At 44.1% G+C, this 17777-nt stretch overlaps 1 protein-coding gene across 8 annotated transcripts in view; it reads right to left on the minus strand.

Annotated features, from left to right (window-relative positions):
• RREB1 (ras responsive element binding protein 1) overlaps positions 1–17777 on the minus strand; it is a 183883-nt gene that overhangs the window by 44119 nt on the left and 121987 nt on the right. For all 8 annotated transcript variants that reach the window (XM_047858102.1, XM_047858107.1, XM_047858100.1 and 5 more), the window contains one exon: positions 17077–17240. In XM_047858102.1, the coding sequence (XP_047714058.1) occupies positions 17077–17240 (164 nt within the window). The remainder of the gene's footprint in view (positions 1–17076; positions 17241–17777) is intronic.

Genomic DNA, 17777 nt, shown 5'->3' on the forward strand with positions numbered 1-17777 from the left:
TTTTAAGTAGAAAAAAAATCTCCCTACTTTCTAGTACTGATAGGGGCCTACTTTGAATTTTGACATGGAGGCTGATTTTCAACTCAAATATTCTTGTAAATGTAATTTTCTTAATTTTTTTAAATGTTTATTTTTGAGAGACAGCGTGCCAGTGGGGGAGGGGCAGACAGCGAGGGAGACACAGAATCCAAAGCAGACTACAGGCTTTGAGCTGTAAGCACAGAGCCTGACATGGGGCTTGAACTCACAAAGTGCAAGATCATGATTTGAGCCAAAGTCGGAGCTTAACCGACTGAGCCACCCAGGTGCCCTATAATCCTTTGTTTTCTAAGACGTAAGGTGTAAGAAGACCCATTTTAGCTAGGGTGGGCTGTTGGTAAGAATACTGAATATATCGCAGCTAAAACAAATACATCTTATACCAGAGCTGAAACGCCAATCTAGGAACTCAGAGGAGACAGACCAATTCCTAAGGCATATCCTTTTCTTCCTCCCTGAACTTCCTCGTTTCCAGCTCCAAATACAGTAACTTTCTGTTAACCTTTCTTAGGCATGTTAAGCCTGTAGATCTGGAAATGAAGGTGCACTCTTACCACTGAAGCACCGCCTTGCTCTGAGAAGCAAGCAGGAATGTTGGAAGAAGATAAAGCAAATTCGGGTGCAGTAGAGAGACCAAGTGACGGCAATGAAGTCTTAAGGGTGGCCTTGAGCACTGAGACAGTTCAGATATATCCTCGGTCTACCATTCAGTAGCCAGGGAGATTCCACAAGTTTCTACATCTGTAAAATGGGGACAAAACTGCCGGTCTCAAGCTGTGGTCCTCCAACCAGGAGCAATGGCATTGGCCGGGAGCCTGTTACAAACACCAGTTCTCAGGCAGACTCAGAGACTCTGGGCCAGGGTCCAGCACCCTGGGTTTCCACAAGCCCTCCAGGTGGTACTCATGCCTGCTCAAGTGTGAGAACCACCGGATTACAGTTAAATTCTCTTCAACTCTTCCTCCTGGTCACAGGCTTGGTTAACTGCCTGGCTGGGATGTCACCATCTTTTGGATATAAGCCTTAGGCCGCTCCCAGGCTCATGCTGCAAAATACCAGCAGACTCTGCACAAGTTTATCGGGCATAAACACATAAACCAAAAACGTGATGAAACTTAACATTCTCAAAATTATTTTGGGGGTAAAACCCTTTGGAAAACTCTCAACAAGTGTGAAGGATCACCCCATGGAAGGTGTCCTCTTGGCAGGTCTCAGACACTGTTTACATTCTGCTCTTAGAGAATTTGCCTCATTTACCTGAAGAAGCGCAAAGTTCAGGCAAGATCTAGACCTTTCCAGGATTTGCTAACTTCTCCTGCTTAATTTCTATGTAAGTTTCATTAATCCGGGAGCTGAATTATTAGATCCTCTGAGCAAATGGCATTAATAGGAAGGTCACTCTTTCAGTACACAACACAAACCAAACACAAACCAAACACAAACAGCGCTCAGCCCTGCGGGGGGAGGGGGGCCCTCCAAACTGCGTCAACAGGCTCCAACAGGTTTTTGCAGCCTGATTACAGATTCCCCATTCCTACCAGTGCTCACTTTGCTTTTCCAACAGTCTTATGAGAACCAAAAGAGGGATGAATGAGATTCAAAAGCATCCCTGCTCCACAACCTACATTTGGGGCCAAAGAAAAGCAGGTCTCCCTAACCGATGGAGGTGGCAGGAGTTTAAGGGTGGATAGCTGTGAGTGTCGCCTGAGTCCATCTAGTCCTGTGCCAGTCCGCGAGGAACCAACCATGCGGCTCCCCGTGGGGTTCCACCTCTGAGCCACCTTCTAGTAATCCGGGTGTTGTTCAGGTTCAGTCATGCTGATCCAGGAGGCAGGTCTTGGCAGCTGTGCCTGGGTGTGGAGGAAGATCTGACGATGGTGGGTGTAAGCAGCCTCGTGGACTGAAGACAGCACTCTCAGAAAAGTCTAGAAGTCAGCCTACTGTGAGGTGTGCATCTCAGAGAGGCGTTTCCCGGCGCTCCTCAGGCTGGCTGTGGGAACACTGGCTGCAGGCTGCTCTCGGTGCTCCCGAGACGCTCTCGCTGAAGTGCCCGGATGCTGCACCACCCCCTCCCCGCCCCCCGCAGGCCAGCTACACCCCACGTCACACCACGTCCTCGATAACAGCAGTGTGACTCGAGGAGGGTGCGCCTGAGTCCTCACGCGAAGTTTCCTCCTGCTGCATCTGCCTCTGCTCAGGGGCAAACAGATGAGTGCAGTGACTTTAAAGACCACATCCCACGTCAGGGTTTTTCCCACAAGCTCCCATTCCCCTACAGCAAGGGGACACGCACCCCAAAAGTGGAGAATCTCTCTCATCCTGCGGACTGCAGCCTGGCACGTGGGTGGGGCCAGCGTAAGCAGAAATCGAACTGTATGAAAAGTTAAGGGATCTCCATTGAAAGCAGGGGGTGCTAGAGGTTCAGGTCCTAGTTGCTCAGTGCAGTTGCCTTTGGACTCTACCTCCACTGCTCCTCGGCCCACAGCTGCTCCCCAGTCCAGACTCAGGGGTACCGTTCTGGCTGACCCCCAATTGCTGCTCTCCTGTCTCTGGGTTCCCCTGTAGTGGTAGAGAAGGCACTTCCTTCTCCATTCTGATGTCATGCAAAAACCCAGTACAAACACTTCCTCCTTGACGGACAGAGCTGGGTTGCCATGCCTGAGGGATAGGTTTCCCTGAGTGTCCCCCACCTCCCAGCCATCTTTCAGGTGGGAGAGAGGTAACCTTCTGGCTACCACATTCCTTTTCCCCTACTTCTCTACTGATATTGGAAGCCGCTGACTTCAGAACAGAGTCGAGGTACAACAGTCTCCAGTTATTGATGGTTTACTTAGAAAACAGAGGGCCCTTCACTGCTCCTTCCTCCTCTCCTGAGGTTCAGATACGGTGTAGGGGAGCTTGGCGGTTGGCCCATGTACATAAATACCAACCTCTGCAAAATCTTTATTCTAGACCTTGTTCCTAACCAGGTTCTTTAGATCAGTACACCCTAAACCCTCTTGTATTTTTATTCCCTTTGCCTGCCCTTGTTTTGCTAAAATAATTTATTTGGTGGAATGATCTCCATACCCTATTTGGCTCCCTGGATACCTGTGTATAATACCCACAAAGACACACAGTGCATAGTTCAGTATAAAATCACGGATTCCTTAAAAACAAACAAAAGACCTCAGAGTTTGGATGTGTTGACCTCTGTCTCACCCAAAGAGAACTCTCATTCATGCAGAGCTACAATTAGTCAGCCTGGGCTGTCCCTGTATTAATCCAGGAAATGATAAGCAGAAAGTCACCGCTTTCCCACCTGACAGTCCTGTAGGTATTTCAAGCAGCCACCATGTTGTAGTGGACTCTTCCCCTTCTCTGGGCTAAACACCCTCCATTCCTTCCACCACCACCCCTCCCCCAGATGGCCCAAGATCCCAATCCCAGGACAGACTCCTGTGTCTATGGCCTTAGGTAAGGAAGCCCCATCTGAAGTTGGCATTCCCAGCATGGCCCCATCAGCCCAGAGCCATTCCCTTTGAGGGAAGCAATCACCACTGCCTCCACCCCCACCCTGCAGAGAATGCCTTTCCACAGAAAAGGGCTAAAAAACCATAGACAAAGCAATCCCCCATTCTAACTGTCACTGACTTGAAACATGGTCACCCAAACCCTTTTCTTGCTTCAGCCCCGAAGGGAGTTCGCTTTAGCTTTCTTTCTTAAAGACGGCAGAACCCAGTTATTCACATCCTTTTTCTTTTTGCAGAGGAGGAAGAGATGACTATCTCCACAATGAGGTAGTGCCAACTCACTGTTCGCTACTCCTCAGCCTCTTCCAAAAGAGGAACAGGAAATGCTTAGGCTGGGCTGTTTGAGATGGCCCGCCACATGCCGAAGAGGGAAATGGAAGCTGTGGGTGGTGGGTACAGAGAAGGGGCATGGTGGAAAGGAAAGTCACCACCACTTAGGGGATGCCATAATGTATTCTTCAGGGGCCAGGGGGAAACAGCTAAGAAGGAGAAGGGTACCAAGATCAGGTTGTGTCCCATGTGAGAGAGGGGAAAAAAAAAAAATGAACATAAATGAATCCAAAGAGAAAGGTCACCTGCAAAAAACAGCCAGGCAACACAGCCCCTTGTCCATGACCGCAGAAGTTCAGGGTCACCTTGAATCTCAAATGGGATGAATGTGGTAGACACGGGCCTCTGCCTGCCAGAGGTGACACAAATAACCAAACGATGTGCTGCAAGGGACAGTGGCATGCTGCCTGATCAACGGGGGCCCAGGAAGAGAAAGAGCCTGGGAAGGAAGGTCCGAGATTGGCTGACAATCTTAGCTGAACCTGTAATATCGCAAACCTCCATTTTCCCGCCTATAAAATTACAACAGTCCTCTCGAATGAGCTGGGTTATATAACCACGAAGAAGAATTAAGTGCTGACGTTACATACCAATGCCTATTATGCAACCGAGTCTCTGGTGTAAGGGAAATACAAAATCTCTCCCCATGGAAGACCAACAAGCTCTCCATCAACCCGAAGTCCTGAAAGCAGCAGCAGAAGAGAAAGGCTCTTCCGTGTGTGTGTGTGTGTGTGTGTGTGTGTGCGCGCGCGCGCACACACACTCACACATGCCCAAGGGCAGGCGAGTGGGGATTCAGTGTGATAAATACCTGTACGAAGATTTCTGGGCTGCTCGTTCCCTTTTTAGTAGGGGTATGTGTTGAGGGGGGTGGTACGGACAGAATTTGCTGCTAATCACCTTCCTTAACAAATCAGAAAACGTTGACAGTGAGTGGGCACGTTTCGATGTTTGCTAGCACCAGCTTGTTCAGCCCAAACAGGTTGGACAGGTTGAATATTTAAACAAAGACGGAAAAATGCAAGGTATAAAGCACGAGGCACAGGTTTAAGTTTGTGCTCTTACCGCTTGCAATCAGGCTTGCTTTCCTCCTCCCCTCTGCTACTTTGATATTATACAAGTAAGTGGGGACACACACTCAGGATCTGTTCCCCATTGTCAGGGCATCAGCGGAGGGCAGGGTGGGCAGGGAGAAGGGGGCGTGTTGAGGTCCGGAGCAGAGGACGGCCCCCCACTCCTCATCCTACCCCCAGCAAGCACATACCTTACCTTCCGTGACCTAATTCCTAGCTCTCACAACTGCCAGGTCGTTCAAGTGTAGGCAAGCACGGATGCTCCAGAATTTGATGCCATTCACCACTTTTACCTGGTGCAACTGAGCTTTCAAAATATTTCAACGAGATATGTCAAGAACACCGTGGTGCCTGCCTTCAAGAGAAACTTCTTTTGTGTCTGCTCAAATCTCCAAAACAAATACCACCTCTGCCAAAACAGAAGAAAGCCTGAATTATAAACATTAGCATCTAGCCTGCCGAATGATAGTGAACTACTTAATTATGAAGCATATCATAAATCTGAGAAACAGTGATAGGATGAAAAAGGCTTTCACATCCCCACACATGGCAGAGTTTTGAGTGAGCTCTCTTTGATATAACTGAACTTGACCTGGTCCTTCTGGAAAAAATGCCGAATAAAAAGGGAGCACCAGCCACAAGTACATTTTTCAAATATTCTTTCAAAAAAATTAAGCTATGCTCATTGTTAAGGGGTATTAGAAAAGAAAAAACAAACACAAAGTAGCAGGGAAAATGTTCTAAAGAATGTCAGTCAAACATGAAACAGGTTTCACAAGAGACTGTCAACTGAAAGGGGTCAACTCTCAGCTTTGCTATTTTCTTATGATTTTTATTTTAATGGAGGAATAAAATTCTGTGACAAATCACTCTGACCTGTTCTTTTTCTCAGAGTGGTAGTTTGCTGCTATTTGCAGATTTCTAAAATGTAAAGTAAGAATTCTGAAAAGAACCACAGACTCTCATCAAATAGTATAAACACAAATCCACGCGAAAAACAGAAAAATACCACAGAAAAAGCAATGCCCCCCAAAAGCAGTGTTCAAATAATAATGAGAATTTACACAATTAGGAGAAGAAAATTCAGGCGTATGGCACACAGCTGCTCTACAAAATACCGCTCTCAGACTGTCAGGTTCTTAGATCGCAGCTTATGGTACCCTCGTGGTTGAAGGTCAAGGTCTCTCTTCCTGGTTTTGTAAACACACATGCTCATGGGCATGCGGAAGGAACTGGGGGGTTAAGTTTCCGAAGGGAGAAGAGAGAGGCAAAGGAACCACAATTTGTCGAACACTTATGTGAGCCTGGGGCTTGGGTATACATTACAGCATTTATTCTCATCATAGCAGACTCTGAGAGTAGAACATTGCCCCATTAAAGACGAAGAAATGGAGGCTCTCTTTACCATTCCACAGAGCATCCTTTATCAGCACCAGCCAGAGAGGAAGGAAGAGCTCTCAGAGGACACACAGAGAGGCCGCCTTTATACAAACCACTACTGACGTTAAAATAAAAGCGTACAGGTTTCATTTCCAGACAATGAGATGTAAAGTAAGGCTATAAAAGTGTTTAAGTGTAATCAAATAATAAACTCACTTGGTGAAAGCTTAATAATGCTACCGGGGGAAACTGGGAACTTGGACATTCTGCTGCGATACGCAGATTTGTGAACGTTCACTCTCGAGGGGAAAATTCTGGGCCTCTTAATGATGTGGGCTCTCGAAGAGAATGAAAAGCATATGAAGAGGCATGATCAGGGAACCAAGTATTACAGTTCCGTGATTTTTTTTTTCTAGTTAAAAAGAAAAAAGTTTTAATAAAGCTTTTGAGACTACACCCAAAGTATGTGTGACTATTTCCGTAAACACAGTACCACACAGATGCAAACTGCCTTGATATGCAAGTATGATTATCATGAAACCACCAGATATTCACCGAACAGCACCAAACGTAAGGGTCCTATGTCCAGCACAGTTCATACATTCTCATTATGCTGTGTACACACCATTAAAATCTCCACAAACCCCTCAACTGTCTCAGTGGAACTGACTATGTTAAGATCTCTGAGCAGCCCCGAGAGACACTCTCTTCTGATTTGTCTTTCCTCAAGGGGAAGATACTTAGTTGTAGACAATTGAAACATCATTATATAATAATTGTTTCCTTCTTTTTAATAGAAATAGGTTTTAAAAAAAAAAGTTCACACAGTCCTGGGTAGGATGACCCAGATTTTTATCCTAGAAATTATTTCTTCCCATGTCACACGATACCTTCCTTCTTTCAAAGGAATCTGTCAGGGGAGTCAGTGAGTACCTGGTGATTAAGACTTGTTTCAAGATGGGACTAGCTGAGGCTCCGAGTGCCCACCTCCACTCCGGAGAAGCAGCCAGTCCCAGAACTAGTCATAGGGTGTCCTCAGAAACTCGTTTTTACCATGAAAGAAGTTCACAGGGCCCTTCCTCTTGCTGGGCTCTGAGGGTAAAGAAGTGACTGTCCCCTTCCAAGACACTGCCCTACCTCTGTTCCTTCTGTCTTTAAATGCTGGCCACCTGTTTGGATACCCAAGTTCAGTTATGCATGCCAAGGGCTGGCTCCACCTAAGCATCCGAGAGTAGTGAGCTAAATTCAGAGCCTCCACGGCCTCATTTGTCATGGGGCAGGGTCACATTTCTGTGCTGCGAACGTTTTCTTCCAGCATAATAGGAACACATAAGCCTCTGTTCCTGAAGACTGTCCATTATCCAGCGGCATCCTCAGGGTCTATGTCTCCTGCACTTAGCAACAGAAAAAGTCATTCCCGTTGCAGTAGGAAATAGAGCCTGTGCCCAAATAACTAAAGGACACTCCAGGCATTTCGCTTCCTCATCTTGCCCCTTCCACTGACATGGCCAAAATGCAGACACATGCCTGCTCTTCGGAGAATGAATGGAGAAGCTGGTTAGGAAAGCCCGGTCCTGCTGGGGTCTTTGGTATGTCTGTAACGTTAACACAAACTCCACAACTCTCTTTATGGCTTTGAAGTCTCCATTTTGTAAAATGAGCAAAGTGGAAACTAATTTCCTATTTTCTCAAGGCAATTACATTCTGGCAAAGGAAAAACACCCGTTTTGGAGGTAGGATTTCTTCCCCAAGGAGATCTACTTCTATCTTCTCTTTCAAATATCATCACTTCTGCATAGCTCTGAAGTCCAGCACTTTCTGGAAAGTTTTGCAAATCGCAAAGCTCAATGCCCTTTTTCCTACATCGAGCTCTCCCGGCGGGTGTGCTCTGGCTCAGTTTCCCAAGTTTGTTTTGGAAGACAAGTACTGCTCAATCCAAATTTTCAACGTGGGAGCAACTGATAAAGAGTCGGGGGAAGTTAAAAGTTGGAGCCGCGGTGATCTTTCCGTGATGCGTGTTTTGCACTTGATGCAGCCTATTATTCTGCCTGGAAACTAAGCTGTGGTCAGACGGTTTGGGATGAAGGATTTCGAAACCTCAAAAACACGAAAGTCCGCAGACAGGGAAGCGGCAGCTTGAACAAGTGTACCCGATCTGGTAACAGATTGACACAGTCTCTTGCTTATGCGCTGAGGCTCCCCTCCTAAGACTAAGGAAACGCTACCAAAAGACTGACTAGTCTTATAAACAAAGGTAACTACTGCATCATCCTAAAATGACTAGCGGCCAAAGGAAACAGAATGAGTTGCTTCATAAAGTGGGTGGCGACAGAGTGCCTCAACGTCGGTTAAGAACAACCTGAAATTGAAAAGGAGTAGTTCCTGGGGTCTGGGTTGCGAGATGTACACGGAGGACCTCTGAGTGTGGCAGCAACCAGAGTCTGGGATGGAGCCCAGATCTGCCCTCTACAGCAGCCTGCTCAACACTAACCACTGGGAAGGTGAGGCTTATCTGGAAGAATGTGTACATGCGGAGATAGGCATCACCTGTGCACATGCAGATGCCCTTTGGAGCAGGAGGCGGAGGGAAGGTGAAATCTGTTCCTAAATGATACCGTGTGCCGGAATCGAGCCTTGGGGAAATGCATCTAGAAAGCCACACCACAAGGAATCATGTCATAGCAGGGGTCCTACTGAATCTGCACCCCTCAGGGGAGAAGCTGAAAATCAGACCCTGAAACTGACACAGAAAAGGAGGGTCTGGTTGTCAACAAGACAGAATGGGACACATGGGGGTGGTGCGAGCGCCCAGCACTCAGGGGGAAATGAATGCAGGCCAGGGGGTCTTGGATCACTCAGCGGGGCGTGGGCCCCAGAGCCCCACAGATGAGCTCCTGGCTTTCCCTGATCCCAGCCAGTGCCACAGACGTGGGAAGCAGCAGCAAAAGAAGGAAAATGAGAAAGGAGGAAAAAGAGAAAAAGAACTTCCGTCTTCAGCATCAAACTCATAGTCGACTGACTTCCTTCCATACTCTGAAAATCGAGTGAGGATACAGCTCCTCCAAACGTGGGTTTTCGCTGTTCTTTTTAATTCCTGCACACACGCGTCCCAGGGCAGCTCTGGTCTCTGATTAATGAAACACAGGTATGTGCTCAGGGGAGATCACAGCTCACCATTTGAGTCTCACGTTCTGGAACAGATCCCTGGGACAAAGAAGTCTAACTCCACTCTCTCTAACACATTTTTTATGTTTTCACATTTTTATAATTTTTTTTCCCAAAAGTACGGTTTCACCAGCAAACGAAAGTGGTAATGACTGTGACTGATTACCACAAACTGAAATGTTCTTTTAACCTATTATTTGCAATTTTCTGCAGAAAAGGCAAAATAAATGTGGTATGATGAACTCAAATATTCTAAATGTTAAATTACAGATTCAGTGTGTAGCAAAAAGAAAACAAAAATAAAAGCAACCTCTTGATTTATTTTCTGGTATTATAGGAATGCTTACTTGGCATACTGTCTGTCCTTCAGTGGCAGTAGGAGAGCAACACTGGTGACCACTGATAAACATCCTAAGTGCTCTGCATGTATTAATTTGTGAATCCCCACAGTGTAGCCATAACACTGGTACAGGTATCACGGCTTTCTATGGATGAAGTAATCGAGACACAGAGAGGCCAAACAACTTCTCTAGGGTCACACAGCTAGGACTGGCACACGCTTCACAGAGCATCACAAATGTGCTTTCAGCTCCAATAATACAAACTCAGAAACATCCCCCACCCACGACATTTCCATGCTGCACTGTTATCCTTCAAAATGCTTTCACAAACATTGCTGCATTTGAGCATAAGTTCTCAACGAGGTCTTCCTATGCCATTCTGTTAAAGTGTACACAAATTAAGAGATTCCTGTGGCGTCCTGCAGAATTAGGCCTAGAACTTGGCCCACAAAAATTAGTCCTCCGCTCCCAATCAAGATGGCTCACGATAAATAAAATCAGTACAAAATCCAAAATTAGCACAAACATCCCTAAGGTCTGCTTGAAAAAAAATATTTATAAACAATAGTTTACAAACAAGTCCAATATATACTGTTTACAAATAAGAACTGTGTCTTAGGATAATATCAAGGGCTGAGCTATAAAAAATTGAAGGTCATTTCTAAATCTACCCATGTATACCAAACAAAAAAACCGTCATAAAATCCAATAAAAGGCTATCCCATGCTCACTAAATAAAGTGACTGAAATAACTTGGCTGAAATAGTTTAACGTTAAAAATACAGTTGACCTTTGAACGATGGGGGTGTGAACTATATAGGTCCGCTTATCTATAGATTTTTTTGGTACAGTGAAGTACTGTAAATGTATTTTCCTTATGATTTTTTACAGTGTATTTTTATTTATTTTATTTTAGAGAGAGAGAGAGAGTGTGTGAGCAGGGGAGAGGGGCAAAGAGGGAGAGAAGATCTTAAGCAGGCTCCATGCTCAGTGCACAGCCCAAAGTGCGGCTCGATCCCACCACCCTGGGATCATGACCTGAGCTGAAATCAAGAGTCAGATGAACAACTGAGTGAGCTGCCCAGGTGATGCCCCTGCTTATGATTTTCTTAATCATGTTTTCTTTTCTGTAGCTTACTTTGTTGTAAAAACATAGTATATAATACATACAACATACAAAATACATGTTAATGTGCTCAGTGAGGCTTCCAGTCAACAGCAGGTTATTAGTAGTTAAGTTTTGGGAGAGTCAGAAGAGTTGTGTGATTTTCGACTGACTGCTGGTTGGCACCCCTAACCCCTGCATTGTTCAACAGTCAACTGTAATGCTCTACGAGAGCATGGAGCTGCTTTGGGGGTGGGTGAAAGAGTGCTTTTTTCTAATATAAAAAATGATACAAACACTATTATCAATTCTTTCTCATAGTCATTACAAGCATGGCCACTAAGCCCACAGCCGACATTCAAGTCTCAACCTTGGCTGTTACTCTGATCCTAAGCAAGTTTCCTCATGCAAAATGGGATAGCAATTCCACAAACCTTACAGGTAGAGTGCATACGAAAAATTGGCAATCGACAAGGAAAGAGAAAATGTGAACAACATATAAACCAGCTAGACCTCCCGGCACCTCCAGAGGACACACCAAGCAACAGCAGAACGAACATTCTTCTCAGAGAGACACGGGCCATCCTCCAGGACAGACCATATGCTAGGCCATAAAATGAGCCTCCAGAAATTTCAAAGGATTGAAATCATACAAAGTATGTTCTCCAACTACAATGGTATGAAATTAGAAATTAATAGCAGAAAGAAATTTGGGGATTCACAAATATGCGGACGCCGAACATTCTGAAATAACCAACGGGCCAAAGAAGAAATCACAAGGGAAATTAGAAAATACTTTGAGATGAATGAACAAGGAAACGCAAGATATAACTAAAGAATGCCTAAAAAGAGATTTATAGCTGTACATGCCTGTGGTACAAAAGACGTTCTCAAATCAATATCCTCACCTTCTACTTTTAAACGCTGGAAAAACAGCTAGCTACCCTAAAGCACATAGAAGGAGGGAAATAATGTAGAGTGGGAAATTAATGAAACAGCAGAAAAGCAACAGAGAATAAAACTACAAAATCAAAAATTGTTTCTTTGAACATCTCAATAAAACTGACAAATGTTTAGCTAGACTGACTAAGGAAAAAAAATAAAGAAGACGCAAGTGATTGGTATCAGGAATGAAAAGAGGGGCATTACGACTCAGGACAGAAAGGCCTATAAAGGGAAAGTGAACAACTGTAGGCCAACCAATAAGATAATTTAGATTAAATGGCCAAATTCCTGGAATGGACACAAACGACAGAAACAGACTCAAGAAGAAACAGAAATGTGAAACAGACCGATCACAAGTAAAGAGGCTGAATTAGTAATTTAAAAACTTCTTGGAAAGAAAAACCTAGGTGGCTTCATTGGTGAGTCCTACCAAACTCTTAAAGAAGAATTAACACCAACAAACTCTTCCAAAAAACAGAGGCAGACAGAATACTTCCCAACTCACTCTGCGAGACTAGCAGTAGTCCCCACACAAGGACTCATAAGGAATCGACAGACCAATATCTCTTATGAATATAGGCAAACGTCTTTTAATAAAATACTAGCAAACCCTGTCCATCAACATGTGAAAATGACCATACTAAGTGGGATTCATCCCAGGAAGGAGGCTGGTTTAACATACAAAACAGAGCACAAGAAAGGTAAAAAATAATCGGACCATCTCAATAAATGCAAAAAAAAAAAAAAAAAAAAAAGAAAAAAAAAAGGCATTTGACAAAATCCAACCCCCTTTCACGATGAAAGTGCTAAGTGGACTGGGACTGAAAAGAACTTCCTCAAACTGATAAAGGGCATTTATGAAAAACCCATAATGAACACCATACTTAATGGAGAAAGACTGAATGCATTCTCCCTAAGAACAGAAATAACACCAGAGGTCCGTTCTCTTCACTTCTATTTAACACTCCGCTGGAGGGGCCAGCCAGGGCTAGCAGGTGAGAAAAATAAGGCATCCAGATTAGTTTCGAAGGAAGAAGCACACTGTCTCTATTTGTAGGTGACATGATGTCATATACAGAAAATCCTAAGGAATTCACCAAATAACCATTAGAATGAATAAACAAGATCAGCAAAGTTGCAGGAAACAAGAGCAGTACAAAATGTGAGTATTTTTATACACCAGCAATGAACAATCAAAAACACAATTCTAGGGGTACCTGGGTGGCTCAGTCGGTTAAGTGTCCGACTTCAGCTCAGGTCATGATCTCTCAGTTGGCAGTTCGAGGCCCACGTCAGGCTTTGTGTTGACAGCTCAGAGCCTGGAGCCTGCTTTGCATTCTGCGTCTCCCTCTCTCTCTGCCCCTCCCCTCCCTCTCTCTCAAAAATAAAGATTAAAACAAAAACAAAAACAAAACAATTCTAGGGGCGCCTGGGCGGCTCAGTCGGTTAAGCGTCCAACTTCAGCTCAGATCATGATCTCCCAGTTCGTAAGTTCAAGCCCTGCGTTGGGCTCCTGGAGCCTGCTTCGGATTCTGTGTCTCCCTCTCTCTCTCTGCCCCTCCCCTGCTCGCTCACGCGTGTGCGCTTTCTCTCAAAAATAAATGTTAAAAAACAAAGCAAAACAATTCTACTTCCAATACCGTAAAAAAAAGGACACTTAGAAATTAATTAACAAAATAAATACAAAACTTGCACTTTGAAAACTATTTAAAACACAGTTGACAGAAATCTATTAACATGTAATAGACATAAATAGAAAATATCTCAAAGTTTTAACACTGGTAAGAGGACATTACCCCCAAATTGATCTATATACTTTATAACCCCTATGCCAGCTGCCTTTTGTGTGGAAATTGACAAGCTGTTCTTAAAATTCATACAGAAATCCAAGCAACCCATAGTAGCCAAAACAATCGTAAAAAAGACCTAAGTTGGAGGATTCACATCTCACAGAAAGTTGCAGATATCAATACAGTATTAGGCCTTGGGGTAGACATGAAGACATATAGATCAATGAAACAGAACTGAGTAGAGAAAAAAATCCTTCCACTGATGGTCAACTGAATTTTGACAAGAGTGGCCAGACCACTGAATGGGGGAAAGAAAAGCCTTTTCAACAAAGTGCCAAAGACTAAAGTTGGACCCCTTCTTTACACTATACTCAAATATTAACTCAAAACAGATCACAGACTTAATGTAAGAACTACAATTATAAAACTCATGGGATTCCACTTCACACCTAAGAGGATGGCTTTCATGAAAAAGACAGGCGGTAACAGGTGTTGGCAAGGATGTGGAAAAGCTGCAACCCTCACACTCTGCTGGTGGGAATGTAAGACGATGCAGACACTTTGGAAAACAGTTTGGCAGGTCTTCAAAATGTTAAACATAGAGTTACCACATGACCCAGCCACTCCACTCTGAAGTATCTGCCCAAGAGAAATGAAAACCTATGTTCACACAAAAAGACTGGACGAGAATGTTCACAGGAGCATCAGACGTAATAGCCAAAGAATGGAAATGACTCAGATGTCCACCAATCGATGAAGAGATAAATAAAATAAAATATGGTAGATCCATACAATGGACTATTATTCGACAACAAAAAAGGATGAAGCACGGATACGTGCTATAACATAGATAAATCTAAAAAACATAATGGTAAGCAAAGAAGCAAGTCACAAAATGCCACATGTTAGAGTACACAAATCCAGAGACAAAAAGTAGATTAGTGTCTTCCTAGGGCTGGAGGGTGGGGAGTAATGAGAAGTGACTACTGATGGGTATGGGGTTTCTTTTACGGGGTGATGAAAATGGCCGAATATTGATTGTAGTGATAGCTGCAGAACTCTGTGTATATACTGAAACACACTAAATTGTATGCTTTAAATGGGTGAAATATATGGCATATGAATTATATCTCCTAAAGATGAAAAAAAAAAAAAAAAAAAAAAAAGCAAAGTGTCGAGCCCAGTGCCTGATGCACACAGTAACTGTAGCTTTAACTATGGTTATTTATAAGATGCATTGTCTGATACATCACTGTAGAAGGCAGTAACTATTTACAGATGTGCTTGACATGTGCCGTATTCAATCACAGATGCTGTCCCCAAATGGAAATTTTCCCAATCAGAAGTGACTGGGCCCAAGACCAGAGAGGTCTCGTGGAGAATCATCAACAGCGCTCAGGGCCAGCGCAGCCTCAAGGACAGTAATTGTCACTAATGCGCCCCACTGCCCTCTCCATGGGAGGTTCCACTGGGCATGGGTCTCAGGAAGAGGAAGCAGGGAAACCACCCAAGAAGGAAATAGGCAATACCCAGGAACAGATTTTGAGAGGGCAAATATGTAAGGGACAAAGGACTTCTTTTTTGTGTGTGTGTGTGGGGGGGGGGGGGGGGGGGGAGTGGCAGGGAGAGGATAGAAGGACCAGGCAAAACAAAACAGCAAAAGAAGGTAAACTGATCCTGATGGGCTGATCACGGTGGTAAAAAACCAAAAAGCTAAAATGTAAAATAGAATACTAAAAAATGGTGATGGTATTTATTCACCTCCTTCTTCCTGCCCAAAAACACTCCCAGAAGGAGATGAGGGGCAAAGAGGACTGAAATTTACATGGAAAGAAAAAAAGTAAAATACTTTGTAAAAATCCTTTAAAATATTGATACCTTTCGTAAAGTCACACTATACACCTTCCTTCCAGTCCAGACTGAGAAATCCACAGGCTTTGGATTCCTGCAGCATTACTTAGAAATGCAAACAGTAATGACAGATAACATTTACGGAGTGCTTGCCATGTGCCTTGACTGTGTGCAAAATTCATGATCTCCTCACCCTCACCCCACTAGGTGGATACTATTAAAAGGCTCGTTTCAGTGAGGAGGAAAACGAGGTACAAAGGTTAAGAAACTTGCTCAAGAATGGAAAACTTACAAGTGGCAGAGTGAAGATTTGACACCGAGTGCCTAATTCCAAAAGCCAGAGATCTATCACTATGCCAGTATGTCCCAAGTACATCATCAGTGGTTCATAATACGGTTTTAGGTAGAATAAACTGGCCCATTTCCTTTTAGTATTGGTATATAATAAAGTATCAATTTCACAGTAACGCTGTAAAGTGTTCTTTGGAAAAAAACGTGTTAAAAAAAAATAATGGCAGGGAGGGGAGGGGTGGTTAGTCAATTTTTAAAAAGCAGAGCAGCGTGATGCCTAGAAAGGAAATATAGAAAAATAAGAATAGTCTGGTTTTTCTGAGAAGGTGATATTTTTTTGAGTCCCTTTAAAAACTTTCCCTAGAGTCTTGATGTTCCTAAAATGTTTGTGTAAAACAGGAGCATTTAAGGGGCGCCTGGGTGGCCGGCTCATCAGTTAAGTGTCGGAGTCTTGATTTCATCTCAGGTCATGATCACACAGTTCGGGAGTTCGAGCCCAGCATCAGACTCTGTGCTGACAGGGTGGAGCCTGCTTGAGATTCTCTCTCCCCCTCTCCCCTGCTCACACTCTCTCTCAAAATAAATGAACATTTTTTTTTTTAAATGAGCATTAAAAAAAAAGTCTTTTTGTTCTAACCCCTCAAACCATATGAAATCATTCTATAAAGTTTATTTTCTATTGGTTTTGTCCCACACAATTTTAATATGCCCACCATGGGGCTCTCTCCTACTTCTGAGTGAGCTATTTTTCTCCCTCAGGAAATAAATTCCTGACGTTTATCAGATCTTCTTTTTCTTCATTTTATCCCATCTTATCCTGAAGTTCCAAGACCAGGCCATCTCACTATTTATTCAAAAGCCCCAGAAATTTTTCGCAAGGAAAAGAGCTGCAGGGAATCTGGGAGGCATATGCAAATAGATTTTTAAGAGGCAAGGGTTACTGTGCTATTCCTTGAGGGCTCCTCAGTATCTGATAAGCTGCCCACCTCTGGCACCCAAACAAAGAAACTCCAATTGGCAGAGGGGGAAGGACTCTGTGTTTCATCCCGAGGATCCCCAAAGGCCAAAGACCTCGCCCAGGTACTTCTGTTTCCCATGGCCAGACACGTCCCATACACTGGAGAGAATGAGCACATCTCTCCGACTTCTCCATGCAGTGCACAGATCCTAAGAGCTTGGAGGCAGGTCCCCTGGTGGCTCAAAGGCCACTTGACTTTCTGTCAACCTCCAGAGGCAAAGGCCGCCCTCACCCACCTGTGCATGTTCCCATTGGTGGTAAAAGACTGGCCACACACAGTGCACTTGTAAGGCCTCTCGCCAGAGTGCACCAGCATGTGGCGGTCCAGGGAGCTGGCCGAACTCAGTGACTTCCCGCAGATGCTGCACGAATGGTCTGCCCCTCCAGTGTCCGTGTTGTGCTGGGGAAAGCAATCATCACATTGGTCACTTGAGAAGGTGGGTCAAAGCTTGGCAATTATGAAATGCAAATTAAGAGCTTTATATTAAAAAAGAAAAAAAAAAACAGCAAAGCTTCTCTGATATTTTTTTTTTGTTTCATTTTAAATATCTTCCCAAATGTCAACATCTACCAGGAACACAGGCAAATAACTATTCTGTGTGATTTTCTTCCACTTTCATGTTCCAGTTTTGGAAAACACTTCTGCAAGGCCCAGAGAGGGGTGGGGTCTCTGCAGGCCTTTCTTGGGGACACACACAGATGAACTGACCACATACATTAACATGAGCAGAAGGACTCTCAACTATGAAGCTAACGTGAAATACGGTCTTTGCATTAAGGCAACGTCCATTCTTCAAGTTTGCTGACTCAGTCTTGCTGTCAGGGAAAGAGAACTGAAAACTGCACAGTTTAGAGTTCTGGCCTCTGAAATACATTAAGAAGGAACATTTCTCTCCAAACCCAAGTTACTTAATGGTATTATTCCTCAGTGCCATGT

The sequence above is a fragment of the Prionailurus viverrinus genome, chromosome B2, assembly GCF_022837055.1.
Source record: "Prionailurus viverrinus isolate Anna chromosome B2, UM_Priviv_1.0, whole genome shotgun sequence".
Lineage (NCBI taxonomy): Eukaryota > Metazoa > Chordata > Mammalia > Carnivora > Felidae > Prionailurus > Prionailurus viverrinus.